The sequence below is a fragment of the Rhododendron vialii genome, chromosome 2a, assembly GCF_030253575.1.
Source record: "Rhododendron vialii isolate Sample 1 chromosome 2a, ASM3025357v1".
In the NCBI taxonomy this organism is placed as follows: Eukaryota; Viridiplantae; Streptophyta; class Magnoliopsida; order Ericales; family Ericaceae; genus Rhododendron; species Rhododendron vialii.
Window position 1 is genome coordinate 6,380,820 of NC_080558.1, and position 16,951 is coordinate 6,397,770.

The 16,951-nt window shown below is 38.6% G+C and overlaps 2 protein-coding genes and 1 long non-coding RNA gene across 5 annotated transcripts; 2 read left to right on the plus strand and 1 right to left on the minus strand.

Moving 5' to 3' along the window:
• Positions 1-456: 456 nt before the first annotated feature.
• LOC131317022 (F-box protein At4g22280-like) lies at positions 457-3,055 on the plus strand. The gene is made up of 4 exons (XM_058346604.1): positions 457-578; positions 1,402-2,135; positions 2,224-2,387; positions 2,762-3,055. Exons 2-4 carry the CDS (start codon positions 1,409-1,411, stop codon positions 3,053-3,055), a joined length of 1,185 nt encoding a protein of 394 aa, XP_058202587.1. The 5' UTR covers positions 457-578; positions 1,402-1,408.
• Positions 3,056-7,232: 4,177 nt separating this feature from the next.
• On the plus strand, positions 7,233-16,708 carry LOC131318003 (uncharacterized). The gene is made up of 2 exons (XR_009197469.1): positions 7,233-7,401; positions 16,482-16,708. It is a non-coding gene; the product is annotated as an uncharacterized LOC131318003 (long non-coding RNA).
• LOC131318000 (pentatricopeptide repeat-containing protein At1g63330-like) lies at positions 8,536-13,318 on the minus strand. Of its 3 annotated transcripts, none has more exons than XM_058347761.1 (2): positions 9,328-13,318; positions 8,536-8,920 (listed from the first exon to the last, which is right to left on the minus strand). In XM_058347761.1, exon 1 carries the CDS (start codon positions 13,104-13,106, stop codon positions 11,223-11,225), a length of 1,884 nt encoding a protein of 627 aa, XP_058203744.1. In that variant the 5' UTR covers positions 13,107-13,318; the 3' UTR covers positions 8,536-8,920; positions 9,328-11,222. The 3 variants fall into 3 exon arrangements, with proteins under 3 accessions (XP_058203744.1, XP_058203742.1, XP_058203743.1); XM_058347759.1 differs by having other exon boundaries at positions 8,536-9,097; XM_058347760.1 differs by having other exon boundaries at positions 8,536-8,766; positions 8,841-13,318.
• Positions 16,709-16,951: the final 243 nt, after the last annotated feature.

The window sequence follows — 16,951 nt, forward strand, 5'->3', positions numbered from 1 at the left end:
TGGCTCATTCACTAAACAAACCGAGTTGAGCATTGCAAGTCGAGCAGAGCTCACGGACTCTTCGGTTTATTTGCATTCCTAAGAGCATCTCCAATCCATCCAAAATAGAGGATGGATGTAACACATTGAGGGGAGATTTTGTAATTTATTTCATATTTTCTTCACTTTTTGTACTTTTTGGGAGAATATTTGAGGGACCCATCGTCCTTTTTAGAGTTTTGGAGGAATTTTGTACTCCAAATTTACTTTTGATCCTCCATTTTTAGAGGACCAAACTCTAAAAAGGACGGTGGGTCCCTCAAAAATTCTCCCAAAAATTACAAAAAGTGAAGAAAAAAGAGAATAAATTATAAAATCTCCCCTCAATGTGTCACATCCATCCTCTATTTTGGAGAAATAGAGGTGGATTGAAGATGCTCTAAGTTCTAAAGTTCTAGACAGGGAAAAATTGTGGAAGGGGAACAAAGTAAGCTGGAAAGCCCTCAAGGGAGAAAGCTTCCTGATTTATCACTGCTCTACTTCTCTTGCGATCGCCGCTGAGAGGAGAACCCGTTTGGCGCCCTTTCTTCTCATCACTGGTTAGTCCCCTCTCTCTCTCTCTCTCTCTCTCTCTCTCTCTCACACACACACACACACACACCCCCAGTCTACGCATCTAATCATGATGTTACCGTTGATTCAAATGAAATTAGGGATACAATGGGGGTTTGATATATGTGACATATTCTTTGATTGAAGACTATTTTGTTAACCTAAATGATGTCAATCGTGATGCACATCAGCATATCCATTTCTTTGAAAGCTTTCTGCGATTTTTTTTCCCTTTTTTTTTTTTTTTCTTTATTGTCTTCTTTATGATGGGTATGCAATGTTATTGTTGATGCATACTCGACGTGAATAGATTGAGAGCTGTTTGTTGAGTTACTTTCGAGAAGTGAGAGGCAAGACTGTGTATTAGTGGTGCTCAGGGATAGATCGAGTATCACTTAAATGTCAATTTCTTTGCAATTTTAGCGGCTGAATTTTTTATACCTATTATAACACTCTACATAATTCGGGGGCCCCTATTTTTACGAAAAAATTGTTCAGAAAAGCCATATGGCTATCTTAGGGATTTTTTTTTAAATGTTAAGAATTATAGTGGTTTGGCCCCGAACTTCAATATGTTTCTTGGATAATATTTTCTTGGCATATGTTTCGGCACCTGAAACTGAAATTGTGTGCACTTCCTTGGGCTTCTCCTTGTCTATTTTCTTTTGCATATCCATTCACCCACGCGTTCGCTGTCGGATCTTGGTAGTGCTTCACCTCACCTGCAATGTTGTATGACAGATGGATGTTTGCCCTTGTATGACTGCACGTTAATTTCTGCTGATCATTAACGCTAGTTTGTTTTTTTAGGGAAGTTATGCCGTCAACATCACGACGTAGTCGCCAAAAGCTGTCTGCGGTGGTGAAAGTCAACAAAGCTGAAGACAGGATTAACAACATACCGAAAAATCTTATCGGCCATATTCTCTCCTTTCTTCCAACTAAATATGCTGTTAGAACTGGCATTTTATCCACCAAATGGAAGTGGATGTGGACATCAATCAGCAATCTAGACTTTGATGATGAGATAGATCCCTATATTGATCGACATGATGATCATCGCCAAATGAGTTTCTTGAAGTTTATCAACCGTGTGCTGCTTTTACTGGAAGGGTCCAATGTGTATAAGTTCCGTATCAAATGTTCTCGAATTCCCGATGTATCCTATGTTAATCCCTGGGTCACTGCAGCACTGTTGCGTAATGTCCGAGAACTTGATCTCTATCTTCACTTTGGGTCTTCTGTTTTGCTCCCTACCGACCTTTTTTCTTGTGACAAACTAGAAGTACTAAAACTGGGTTCTGATTTTGTTCTCAACATACCAAGTTTGGTTGATTTAAAAAGTCTTAAAACCCTCTATCTCAGTTCAGTACAATTTATGGATGAGGAGTCTATTAAGAGGCTCCTTTCTAGATGCCCTATCCTTGAGGTTTTGGATTTATTTGAATGTGGAGGAAAGAATGTCAGTGTTGTCAATATTTCAGCTCCAGCACTGAAGAAGCTTATTGTGAAATATCCTGCACCAAAGTGTTGGGGAGAAGAGTAACCCGGTGAATGTAAAAGATGTTTGCCCGTATGAGATCCAACTTAATACCCCGAATTTGCTGTACTTTGCGTACATGGGTTTGGTAGCAGAAGGCTTTGCCATGAATAATCTTAGTTCTCTTGTGGAAGCTAGTGTGGATATTGATATCTGCTATGAACAAGACGCCGGTCAGTTTTATACATCCATGGCTGGACTAGTTCACGGGATTTCTAATGTTCAAACTCTTCATTTATATGGTGATTGCATTGAGGTTAGTTTTCTCCCTTTCTCTCAATGAACAATAACGTTGTTTAGTGTTTGGTTAAAAGATGATCCTCAACTGCATTGGCTGTTGGTTTGATTGTTTCATGTGTTTTTGGAGTTGAATTGACTGAAAACCTTTTTATGGCCACTAGACTCTTCAGACTTATGTGAGATATCATGGACCTAGACTGCCAGTGTTTCATTCTTTGACTACTTTGGAGCTCGGTTTTAATAAAGGGGCTAATTGGGGATTGCTGTCAAATTTACTTGAATGCTCGCCAATTTGAGAACTCTTGATTTTGAGGTGAGTTATGCAGTTCTCAAGTAAATATGCTTTTTCTACCTGTATTTTGTTCATATGGTTTTTATTTGTCATCATAGGGACTTATGGACGACTACTATGACTGTGATGACTTTCTGGAGTGGTATCCTCCTGAGCGTGTACCTACTTGTTTGTTATTTACACTTGAGAAAATTAACATTGGGATGTTCCGAGGGCAAGAGAATGAGGTGAAGATGGTAGAGTATTTTTTGGCTAATGCGAAAGTTTTGAAGATTATGGATATACGGTTTGACCCAGAAGAAATGAGCCTAGGACAGCCCGATTACGAGGATTTGAGGAAGCTATTGGAAATGCCAAGGGGTTCAACAAGTTGTAAAGTTTTGGTTTCTTAAAACTTTTATATTTGCTCACAGATCTTCTCTATGACAATTGGTTGGTTTCTGGTACCGATTTCGAATCGTTCATCTATGTGCTTGTTTGGTCTTTGAGTATTCCTCCTTGCTCCACTTGGTGCAATTGTGCAAGTATATGCTGTCTTCTCTCCCCCAACCTACGGACGACAAGTTGAACAGAAATCGTTTGGGTGCTGAAGACAATCCGTTCGCTGACATGACTTGACGCCGGGGAACTCTCATCCGATTTGCTTTCATGAAGAAAGTCGTGTGTGGAACTTTTGAATATCAGTCTAGTATAGTTGACGCTTATGTATTTTAACCTTGAACCAGTGCAACGTATTGATCTACCACACCATCTGCTTTTCCGGCTAGTTTGCGCATATGTGATTCCCAGTGGTTTCGATTCGTCTCCACGAGACTAATTTGAAGGAAAGCATAAGATGAATGTCCATAAACCTCTTTACTGCGCGCCCCTCATGAAGATCTACACCCCTTTTTTCCAGATGAGTCTGGCATGGTTTAGCTTGAAAGAGAGTACGCAAAATAGACCATTTCTAGTCTCCCCTTAAAATACCTTTGTTTTGGGAAGGTAAGGCCCTGTTTCACTTAAGTTTTTAGTATTTTTTAAGTATTTATTTTACGCATTATGAGACAAATCATTTTCTTCTAATGCATCATCTTTAGTTAAAGAAATATTCAAATAAGTACTTAAATGTAAAAATTTAAGAAAATTACAATTCAACGAGTACCTATCTATTTTGGTTAAGACCCTTTTTCTCAATCAAATACTTCCTTTCCGCTTGTAACTGGTAAATCAACCCAACTTATGGTAAACATGAATCTTGGTTGGCAATAGCGGGTCACGCCCTCGATTTTCAACATAATTTAATATCACATTTCGATAAAAGATCCTCGCATAAGGTAAATAATACCCAAAATGATTTCTCACCTGTTTAATTTACAAACCAAATTTCCAAGTTTAAAGAATTACAACCTTGGCACTGCGGCCCAAGTTAATTTAAACACAAGCACGAGTGTTTAGAAAATTACAAACTTAAGTCAAAAGATAACTCAAAAGTGAATTAGTTACAAAATCATCTTTAACTAAAGGTAAGTCTATTACATAGATGAGAGAGTAACTAAGTCAAATTAGCTTCCAAAAATCTTCATGTCCAATCACACCATAGCATGCAATCTACTGCCCGGCGTTTAGACCTGAAAAGAAGGGTTTTGTTGAGCTACACTAGCCCAGTAGAAATTTCTGTACTCAAGCTATATGAACATGCGATGATGTATGAACCAAGAGTGAATTAATGTCAATAAGCAATCACGAGAAACAAAGATTAACCACCAAGAACAATCGGACCACGACTACAACATTCTAGACTTCTTATAAATATTCCTAGCTATTCTCACATCAAACTAGCAACATTAATAAACTCACATCAGTCTACATCAACCAATAATCAATCCTTTATGATCTCATCGTTTCTCGTATGATGCCACAATCTTTCTCGTTTCCACATCGTTCATCATCAAACCCTTTTTCCATAAACAGTTTCCCTTTTGAAACAAGTCAATTTGATAAAGAACCAATCTTTCTTCACTTTTCCGATAATCTTATATCATAACATCCAAGGTTTTTGCATGTATCGCTCGTTTCCGGTCATCTCACCGAATGTCCATGGTGATATCCGTTCATTTGCGTGGTTCTGGTCGTCTCACCGAATGTCCATGGTGATACCCGTAGTGTCAATTCCGATCGTCTCACCACCAAGTGGTGATACCCGTAGTGTCAAGTTTTCATTGTGTCCGTAACCTCTGACAGTCATTCATATCCCATTTCATTACAAACAATCAACCATGTCATAAATCAACCAACACATAAGCTCACACATTTTCCCGAGGTCATAGTCTATCATTCATCATCATTCAATGTATTACACACTCACAAACATGTCCTTTTATACATTATTAAATACCTTAGGTTTACGTTACCGCTTAAAGTCCAACACAACGCCCTACGTCTCGTCCTAATCCCACAACAACTCCCCGACGTGCCACCCACTAGGTTCTAAACGAGGATCTATAGAACGAATACCAAATGAACCTAGGATAATCAATCAAAATGAAGCACGAAGATACGAGTTAACCTATTCTCTTCCGGACCACTAGGCAAACCCCTATCGACCAACCATGCACCCTACGATATACTTTATAGCTTATGATATTTAATAATGACTCCATGGTCCATTTCTCAATTCGCTAATCATCGCGTCATGTTATAGCCCTTAACAAGTCGATATCAATCAATGAGACATGCCACAACATCCACTTCAATCAACTAAAATAAATAATGTACGGGTATCCTAATCATTTAATTTTACACTTTCTAAGCTACGGCAAGAGCCTAAAGAGGTCGATTAGTCAATGAATCTTTCGAAGTACGAACAATCGAGTTTGGAAGTGACTTGAAGCTTATCAAAGATGTTTGAAGTGTTCGAGGTTCAAACGAGCACGAAAATAAACAAATGAACCAAATCTGTCCGGAACAAAAAGGGGGGTATTCATACCCCGGATGGAGGTATCAATCCCTGGCCAGAATCTGGTCCAGAGGAGAATAGGGTATTGATATCCATTTTGAGGGTATTAATACCACGGAGTTTTTCTGTAGATTTTTAACTTTCAACAGCGAAATCCCAACAACAACGACGAACTACGGCACGATCAAAGCACACAATCAACCCATAAACACATAGAGAGAGTAAGAAATCCCTACCTCAAGTGATTCGGACGAGACCCAAGCGATTGGTCGAAGCCTAAGCGAGCCCGAGACCTCCAAAGCTCCAAAATCGACCAAGAACTTCCCTCCAAGCTTGACCCACGAAATTTCGAGCTCGAGAACGCGATTGGAGGGCCGAAGGATGGTTGATTTTTGAGGTTTTTGAGGTCTTGGAGGAGTTTTGAGTGAAAGGAGAGGAGAGAGAAATTTTGGGTTGAGAGAGAGAGAGGAGGACGGTAGAGAGAGAGAGGAGGGGAGATATATAATCTCCTACACATATACCCACCATATATATACTCCTATATCCTTTAATCACACACCCACTCCCTCAAGTCTCAATTCCCTCATTTCAATCCCTAATTCAAATAATCACTAAATAAATCATATTTTTCTAATTAGCCAATTAATAAACATTTCAATAATTAAAAATTTTACGGGTCTCTACATAGCGTGCCAGAATGATCCATTTTATGATACGTAACTTCAAACAGTTTTCTCATTGATAACAAAAAAATATGACGTCGTTTTCTATTCATTACAAGTCAATTGAGTCATTGCGCACGTGCGCATTATAGACATCAACTTTAGTCCATTTTGCACTTTTTTTAGCAATCTAATTGGTTTTCCTGAAACAACGTTTCATTTAAAATTGAATGATTCTACTATAGATTGAGCAAAACTAATTGTATTCGTTTTTCAGGAATGAAAGAAAACAATTGAATTATTTTGATCGTTGTAGGTTGATAAAAATGAATTTGATAGTCTATCAATTTTTGACATAATTGAGGAGTATTCTTTAAGGCGGACTGAGGAATTGCGGACGACCCTCTCTCGCGCGGATGCCCAGTGAGTAAACAGACCGCCAAAATCAAACTGAACCCAATCCGCCAAAATTCATATATTAAGATCCGTATCCAAAACTGTTGCATCCCTACGCGCCACTTCCTGAAGAAATTCAAATACCCAATTCGGAACCCTCATATCTCTCTCTCTCTCTCTCTCTCTCTCTCTCTCTCTCTCTCTCTCTCTCTCGTACATATGCGTATGTGTTTGTGAACCCAAAGATTGTTTCGTTGCTAATGGGGTGTTCATATATCGGTAACGCATGCGTGATACACGGGTAGTAGATTTGGGCAATTGAACCATTTCTGACTTGGAAAATATACATAAACGTGTTTATACGTATGCGTTTGTCCAACAGTAAGAATCCTGCGTTCGCCAATATATTGCTGTGTTGCGCCTTCCAAATAAACCTCTCTCTCTCTCTCTCTCTCTCTCTCTCTCTAAGAATGGAATGATCTCTTTTATTTCCGCAGATTGGTAGCGTTGGGTCTCGGGCCACTTCCATGATCCTCGGAGATGATAGCTGCCACTGAGGCCTCCCTGCCAAGACGCTAAGCATAGAGTATAAGAACCAGTAATGAACACCGCTCTATGAATGAATAAGACTGGATAAACTACACAATACCAATGCCTGTATCCCATTGAACCAAGAAGCAAGGGTTGTAGAGAAATGGAAAACTCAATGCTTTGACCCAAAGAGTAATTGGAGATTACAAAAGTAATAGTAAGCAGCAAGGAAAAAATCAATACCGGTAGCCCAGTGTTGTAGGAGAGCGGGATATTCCAATAGCTTCATACCACAAAAAGTTATTTGTCAATCGATAAAACAAGAACTTAGGGTAGATATCCAGCGAAATCTATATTAGAACTACCGGTGTGCAAAAAACCCGTAACCCGACGAACCCGACCCGAAGGGTCTCGGCCGGGGCCGAACATGTTGTTCGGTCGGGTACGGGTTCATTTTTTGTAAAAAATCAGTTTTTGGTTTGGGGTGCCGTTTTTCTTGCCCGACCCAACCAAAACCGACTAATTCATATAGATTACTTCGGTTTTGGTCGGACCCGACCCGACCCAACCAAAAAAATCGGGCACGCGGACGGTTATTCCCACTTGTTCGGTTCGAATTCGGGGCCAAAAAAAAATTGATACCCGACATGTCGGGTTAGGATTCAGGGCCGAACCTGACCGTCCGACCCGTGCACACCCCTAATTAGAACAAAATAAACTAACACAACTAAGTCTTGCCTCTCCATCAATTGCAATTCACAACATGAATCTTTACGCCATTCTGTCCCGAGAAGGGCAACATAATCCACACATGATTTGCTGAGTCATTTAACTCCACAACGTACCCCATCCCACTGAAGTTAAAGGATCTAGCATGAGTTTTTACTGATTGTCAACTACCTATTACTCTACCCTCCTTCTTTCTCGGGCCATGAGACCACTTGCGTAAAATATTAGACTCTTAAGTGTGAAGAGTTAATTATACAACGAAATTGAGCAGGAAAATTACCGCTCTACAAATAATCATTCTAATTGCTTTCAGCAGAACAAATGCACAACAAATTATCTATCCCTAAAGCAAAAAGGGAGAAAAGTGTTTGGTATTTGTTCTTAGCTCATGTGAGCCGCTTTGCCCCAACAACGAGGCCCTCTCTAGCCTTTCGAGAACAATCATCCAAAAACTTCCTCATACAGTCATACAAGTGTACTAGATTACGTTTCTAAACAAAATGAATACTTTCGATGTCTTGAAAATTAGGCTCCATGGTTATAAAACAGGTGGAGGTTAGATGATATGAGCATTTGAGCCCACAGCATGATGTAACCTATTTTTAGTCGGGCATGCTAATGTAAAATTATTCATGTCCCATTAGCCAGAAAAGCATTGCTTCATTTGACAGTAACCAAATGTCCAGGGGACTCGCTAAAGCTTACCATAGTAAATAGCTAACTATCCAATCGATTCAGACAAAAAGAAATACGGTAGTTGCACGGTCCAACCTTCACCCACTAGAAAGGAGCATTGCGAAACTGGCACATTCATCACTTCCATGTCTTTCAGAGAGAATAGAGTTTCCTATGCACATATTGACTGAACTAAGGCAAAGAGCATGTGGAAAAGCAAATTCCTAAAGCCTTAAATAGGTCGACCTGAATCAACCAATTTCCGAAGAAGCTGGTAGTTATGTCACTGTGGTGGTAATGTCAGGACAACACCCAAGCTAATTTATCTGTTAAACAAAACAAACAAAGTAAGAACAGAGAAAGACAAGGTTCTCTATTTGCAGATTGCTTTAAAAGATGACAAAAATCAAAAGAGTTGAGAGGGATGGAGCAATGGAAACAAAAATGCTATAAATGTACAAAGTCGTGTCCAACTTTTCGAAGTGGCACTCCAGATCATTAAACTGAAGTCAAATTACAAGTGTTAAATTGACGGGAATTAATGCCCAATCGAAGGGACATCTTTTGTTTATCGGCCATTCAACTGACAAGAAAAACTTTATATTTGAAACTCATTTCAAGTAAAAAAACAAGCACCAATGTATGTAAGATTATTTCCAACTGATGATGCCTAAAAGAAAATGATAACACATTGGCCATAGCAGAATAATAAGAGGGTAAAAAAACGATTTACCTGCTTAATTGCCTACATGAAGCCTGAGTTCAAAGGATCCAGAGATCTTGCATAAATAGGTCAAACACCCGTCATAACTTACATTATATTTTGTGCTAGTCGTGCAGAGCAAGCAAATTAGTACAAACTTTCAAGATCCCGAAAGAGGGAAGACACAACACTATAACTATAATGGACAACAAAGAATCTTGCAGCAGGGTTCATGAAACTAGAGAGGAGGTCATAGCAGAGTAAACAAAGGATAGAAACATCAGTAAAGTAAGCTTCCACCCAGAAAATCACATTGCAAATGGTATCATTTGGATAGCAAATGGCCAGTCTCTTCAATTATCTGTATGCCTAGTAATAGCAGCATGCAAGTGTTCAAACTCTAGTGGGTGTATTCAAATAGATTTGGGCATCACGTGCATGATTAACTACAAAGATTTTTTGCCCAATTAGTTATATATAAATAATGCTGCTTTCAATTTTATGATCTCCAAATAAAAACTTTGGATATACTATTTACCAAGGAAAAAAGACATTCAAGAAGAAAAAAAGAAGATGTCCAACTCCATTAAAGAAGAAACATACGCAGAGTTTAACAATTACAGATGAATACAATGAAACATTAGGAGTACAAGACATCCATCTGTTCATTAAAGAGGTCAATGCTAACATGAAACTCACTTCCCGGGCAGCCAATACAGAACATCAGAAATCCATTACATACCACTTTATTACGTATCCATATTTTTAGTATAAAAAACTCAAGACATGTTATTTAATCCCTTGGCACTTGTAACTGAATAATTGCCGCAGAAAAAGGAAACGATGAGGGAGAAAGAGAGAGGAAGGACGTTCAGGGTTCACTACAAATTTCAAGTCCTCAAAATACAAATCATGCCACAAACATACCGAGTTACGTCAGGATGAAAACAAAAACCAAACAGTGGAGCATTCTCTAAACTAGAGAGTACAAATGGACCAATTTCTGCAGTGGTGACGCCTATCTTTCCATTGGATACCAAAACAAAGTTTTTTCCTCGAGTTTCATACACCACAGCATGACACGAGGACAATTCTTAACAGTTCCCCCCATACCAAGTTACGTCAGGATGAGAACAAAAATCAAACAGTGGAGCATTCTCTTAACTAGAGTGTAGAGATGGACCAATTGCCACAGTGGTGACGCCTATCTTTCCATGGGATACCAAAACAATGTTTATTCCTTGAGTTTCATAAACTACAGCATGGCATGAGGACAATTCTTAAGAGGTCCCCCATCCCCACCGGTAGATTACCAAAAGAATGACACACAAGTGCCACATGAGGGTTTAACTTATCTCAATTACCAGCAGGCTTACAAGTGTAAGTGGCCACCCGGCATCCGGTAACAGAAAATGACAGATGGGTAAAGTAGGAGGTTCAAAGTGTATTTATCCTTCTTCAGAATATAAGCCTCACATAACAATATTCTTAACAATCAACAAAGAAACATAAAAAAAAACTAAAATGCTGAAGTATTCAACTATTCATACATATTTGTGCTCTTAAATATATATTTCACGCCGTTTGTGTTCTCACCTGAATAGCTTTTCATGTAATTAATCATATGTTTAAGAATTTTTTTATTTTTACACGGGAGGATCATTATTTAACAACTTAAGATAAGATTTACCAACAAAAAAGACTGTCTAGTGGAAAACAATTTATCAAATAGATGAATAACAAACACCAAAAGAATTTGACCTTACAAATTTCTAGTTTAACCTCAAGCAAAATTACAGACATAAGGCAAATCTCAATGGCAAGAGGTCAATTGTAAAGCTGAAACTTGCTCCTAAAGTTGACACTGGATGTCATAGATCCTTGCATGTCACTTGCACTAGCATCCATAATCTGACTACTACAAATCATTCCCTTAATAAAGTTTGGGAGACAGCCTTACTATCCTCCCTTTGCACAAGACTCAGAATCATTTTCAAAAAATTTCTATCCTCATCATCAACTGTAAGTAAATCCACCACTATAGACACGGTAGTTGCATCTGGTTTGAAATTCCTGTTGATTATTTCTTGCAGAAGGATCTTAACCTTATGTATGTCTCCCCTTTTCAGGAATGCCTGTACAACAATATTGTAAGTAACATCATTTGGTGGGCACCCATCTCCCTCCATTTGCAATAGTAACTCCTCAGCTTCATCCAGCAGGGCCTTCTTACAAAGTCCACCAATCATCGTGTTGTAAATCTTAACATTGGGTTTCAAACCTTTAGCTAAGAAGGTACTAAAAAGTTTTCGAGCATCTTCAATCTTCCCCGCTTTGCACATGCCATTAATGATGATAAGATAAATAACAAAATCAGGGACTATTCCTTGATCTTGCATTGAACGAAACACCTCTACTGCCTTGCCAATTTTTTGGTTCTTAAAGAATCCATCTAACAAGATTGAGTAAGTTAAAATGTCAGGATTTTGACCGCTACACATCATCTCGTGAAACATATGATATGCTGCATTGCACCTCCTTACGCGTAACAACCCCTTTAACAAAGTGTTGTAAGTAGAGGTAGTAGGTTTTAACCCTTTACGCGACATTTCCCTAAAGAGTTTCATGGCCTCGCCTATATTCATCTTATTGCAAAAACCATTGATTAGAATATTATAGCTACGGATATCATGTTCAAGGCCCTTATCAACTAGGGAGTTGAACACTTCTTTTGCTTTCTTCATGTGACCTTGCAAACAATATCCGTCCATCAGTGTACTATAACTAATAACATCGGGTTCCTCACCTCTTCGGATCATGATCTGGAGTATGCCCTCCGCTTCTTCGGTCCTTCCCTCCATGCAAAGTGCTTTTATCAACATACTGAAGGTTACAACATTAGGGAAAATATTTCGCTCCGTCATATAACTCAATATTCTTGCGGCATCCTTCCCTCGACCTGATTTGCATAAGCCATCGACCAAAGAGTTGTAGGTGACCACATCAGGCACAACGTCCAATTCACTCATCTCCGATAAGAGATGCAAAGCATCATCTATGTTCCCGTCCTTACAAAGGTTGTCGATGATTGTGCTATACATCACTACACCAGGCCTATAGTTCCTTTTCTGCATAGTCCTCAGCAACCGTATAGCCATCGCAGTGTCTCCTACTTTGCAAAGTCCTTTCATGATTGTCCCATATGTGATTGCATCAGGTTCGATGTCTCCATATTTTATCAACCTTATGAACAAATTCACAGCATCAGAAGTCTTACCTTCTAAAACATACCCGTTCATCAAAGTGGTGAAGGTAGTCACGTTCGGAGTACAACCGCATTTGAAGAAGATGCCCAACATAGCAAACCCAAAATCTACCCGATTCAACTGGCAAAAACAATTGACCAAAATATTCAGCGTACATCCATCAATTGGAATGCCCAACTCGCGGATTTCTTTATATAGAGAAATGACGGATGAATATTCCTTCATCTTGGCAACAGCAGTTAACAGCTGATTAAAATCTATCACAGAAGGCAGAGGTCGAAATCGGGCCATTAGATGGAACAAACTAAGAGCATGGTCGAGCTTGTGAAAACCCGTCTTAGATTTCTCCAACAGCAACTTCTGTAGTTGCTGCCGGTTCGTGATTGCGATGACATCAGTGGGATTAGGGTTTGTAGAAAAATGGGTAGGATGAAACAAGAGTGTATGATGATGGACAAATGGGTTACCTTTCGGATAGTTATTACGTGCTGTCGTTGTTGGGCTGAAAATCAAAGCAACAGCAGCGATTCTTCTTGTTCGCATCTTGTCTTGATCATAAAAACAGTTCCTTTTGGAGGAAGTGAGTGAGTGAGAATTGGTGAAAGACAGAGCGGATTATTGAGAGGAAAACTACTGTTGGGCTGGAAAATGACGACCTTGTAGAGTAAGCGCCAAGTGAATTGTGAGCGTGGACCGGAGAAAAAAGAACAACAAAATCGGCGGACTGGAGTTTTTGTCTTTCTCCTTGTGTTTTACAACTGGATATACTCCTACTAGGTAATAAGATTGTGTTAATTTGATATCAATCACTAATGTTAAGATTCTTAGGAGCAAGTCCAAAAAACAAAACAATTTAACAAAAGTTATATGGAAGATGTTACGGTATCCCCTCTTGCCTGGGGATACCCGACAAAAATGGCATAACCTAAACACAATTGGCATAATAAGAGCATCTTCAGCTTTCATCCATATTTTTCTTCAAATTTGAGTCAAATTTTTGGTAAAAACCCATTTTTGGTAGACACATCTCCAACCATCAAACCCAAATTTTATACATCTCCCTCTTTCTCTCTCTTTCTAACTAGCCGTTGGAGAAATAGGTCGAGGCAAAAGTTGTTTCAAATTTGGACAAAAAAATGGATAAAATTCAAAATGAGAAAGGATTTGGGTCAAAGATTGGAGAGAGATTTTTGTAATTTTTGCCTCATTTTTAAATTTAAATATTAAAATGAGTCAAGGTTGGAAATGCTCTAAGTCACACAAATGGGCATAACACTGCCGTGTGCCTAGATAAGATTGGGAAATGCTACGGTATCCATTTGTTACGGTGCTCCCAAATGACATAACAACCCACACAAATAAACATAATTATTCTCATACAAAAACATAACAGAGGCATAACGGAGGGGGGGACTGCAGGAGAGGACACGACGGATACCCAAGTCATTCACTCACTTTCCAGAAGAGACCAAACCTCCTATTTGTGACTCTTGCGAGCAATTGGTTCTTTAACTTTTGGGATAGAATTTGGGCCCGACTAAATACAACCGCGAATTTACTACATGTAACCAATTCATAAAAGAGAATCTCAAAATTTCCTTTTATGAATTGGCTACATGTAGTAAATTCGCAGTTGTATTTAGCAGCACCCTAGAATTTTAGCACTCCTTTTTTCGGTAGCACTCTTTTTTTTAACTTAGTTTTTCACGGGAAATTATAAATTTTCCATCCAAATAGAAAAAGTGATTAAAAAGAGATAAGAATAAAAAAACAAAAAGAAAATATAAAGGTAAGTAAGAATAAAAGTTTTGTTTACTATAATGATAAAAATATTATAAAAATTAGTATAATGATAATTAGATTAGTAATAAAAGTATAATTTTATATATAAATACATTTCGGGGCGGGAAAATATCGGGGTGGATTTAGAGCAGGATACTTTCACCCCGAACCCGGTCAGGTTTTAGATTTTTTACTCCGACCCTATACCCGAAAATGAAGTGAAAACCCGCCTCATTCGGGCGGGGCGGGGCCAATTGCCAAGCCTAGTATCAACTTCTTCTCCCTAAAATTTGAACGACGAACAATTACACACCCGTTGGGGCGAAGTGCCGGAGATGACAAGCTACAATTTCAATTTCGGTTTGCTTTTTGGGAAAAAAAAATTCAACTCAAATCATTACTTTCATTTCTCTCTACTTTTTTATCCGATTTTTTTTCTATTCATGACCCCTATCTCCAATTATTTTTTTCATTTCTCTACTCACTATCTATATCCTTATTTATTACCCTAATTTCTCTCTCCACTCATTACCTCAAAACCAAACTCAAAAATTCTAAAAAATCCATCCAAACACATCATTAATGCTAGTATTATTGTACTGGGTGGGTGTCATTCTGACACAATCTCAAATCTAGATTATTTACAATCGATTTCATTATTCAATGATGATCAATTGAGTTGAATAACAAGTGACGCAGAGGGACATGAGCAGCCATAGCTAGTTGGCCATATACATTATACGTAAAAAATAAAAATAAAAAACTACAATTTTAAACAATTAATAGAACATTTTCTTTCTGAAAGTGATTGAACTAACAGTAAATCAAGCAGGGATCTTATGAGGATAAGAATGTTGCCACAGATAAGGAGATGAAGATGCTTACAGCAAAAAAATAAGAGGCTTAATGACTTCCACACAATTTGGAGTGGATTTGATAGTCGCTTGGAGGTCTCTAGACAACACATACAGAATTGAAGATGTTCTTTTTGGTCTTTTTCGGGGCTTTTTCACTTCAAGGATGGCCTCAAGCCTCGGGATCCTCCGGACCATGAACCTCATTGTTTGTTGGTTAGCCTCCACGTAAATGACTTACGGCGATTCCAAGGAGACAAGTGTGAGCTGAACATGCCAAAGTATTTCTTGATGAATGCTAAAGTTTTGCAGACGATGAATTCAAGCTGTGATAAGACATAATCGATAAACAGCTATTCCGAGGAGACAAGTGTGAGCTGAACACGGTGAAGTATTTCTTGATGAGTGCTAAAGTTTTGCAGACGCGGTGAACATGAGCTGTCATAAGAGGCAAATGTAAGAAGAAGAGGAAGAAGAGGTGAAGGTTAATGGGGAGTTTCTGGAAGTACCTAGGTCCTCAACTTAAGCTGTAAAGTTGTGGTTTCTTCCAGTTAAATTGGCCTTAGGAACATCTTTATATGTTGAACTTTCAATTATATGGGAGTACGTGAGTGTCATACTTGCGACCTGGTGTCCATACAAGTGAAGCTTCTGTAGTAACGTGCCAAATGTTACTTCCTCCCTTCGATTAATTTGAAGAAAACAATACGCTGAAATGGCCATAACTCTCGACTGCTCTTGAATTTAAGGAAAATCCAGACTATATTGGTAATGCATATATGATATACACGGAGATACATGGGAGAGAATGAGAGGGACAATCCAGACTTCTGTATTCATAAAATCAACTATGAATATATATACACACACACACACACACACGTGTCTATACAAACACGTTTGTACACAGTAAGAATACTGCATTCACCGATATATTCGTGTGTTGTGCCTTCCAAATAAACCTCTCTCTCTCTCTCTCTCTCTCTCTCTCTCTCTCTGAGAATGGGATGTTCTCTTTTATTTCCACAGATTGGTAGCGTTGGTCTCAGGCCACTTCCATGATCCTTGGAGATGATAGCTGCCACTGAGGTCTCCCTGCCAAGATACAAAGCATAAAGACAAAGTATAAGAATCAGTAATGAACATCAATCACTCTATGAATTAATCAGAATGGATAAACTACACAAGACCAATGCCTGTATTTCATTGAAACAAGAAACAAGGGTTGTAGAGAACTGGAAAACTCAATGCTTTGACACAGAGCAATTGGAGATTACAAAAGTAATAAGCAGCGAGGAAAAAAATCAGTACAGGTAGCCCAGTGTTGTAGGAAAGCGTGATATTCCAATTGCTTCATACCACAAAATGTTAATTGTCAATCGACAAAACAAGAACTTAGGGTAGATATCCAGCGAAATCTATATTAGAACAAAATAAACTAACTCAACTAAGTCTTGCGTCTCCATCGACTGGATTTGACAACATGAATCTTTATGCCATTCTGTTCCGTGAAGGGCAACATAATCCACACACGATTTGCTGAGTCATTTAACTCCACAACCGTATCCCACATAAATAAAAGGATCTGGCATGTTTTTTTACGTCTTGATTGTCAACTACCTAATACTCAACCCTCCTTTTTTCTCAGGCCGTGAGACCACTTGCACAAAATATAAGACTCTTTAAGTGTGAAGAGCTAATTATACAACGAAATTGAGCAGGAAAATTACCGCTCTACAAACAATCATTCTA

Bases quoted from the DNA above. Each gene is read 5' to 3' on its own strand.
- LOC131317022 (XM_058346604.1), top strand. From the start codon at position 1,409: ATGCCGTCAACATCACGACGTAGTCGCCAAAAGCTGTCTGCGGTGGTG. The intron at 2,136-2,223 runs AACCCGGTGAAT...TGGGTTTGGTAG, and splicing joins AAAGTGTTGGGGAGAAGAGT to CAGAAGGCTTTGCCATGAAT. The intron at 2,388-2,761 runs GTTAGTTTTCTC...TTGTCATCATAG, and splicing joins TATATGGTGATTGCATTGAG to GGACTTATGGACGACTACTA.
- LOC131318000 (XM_058347761.1), bottom strand. From the start codon at position 13,106: ATGCGAACAAGAAGAATCGCTGCTGTTGCTTTGATTTTCAGCCCAACA.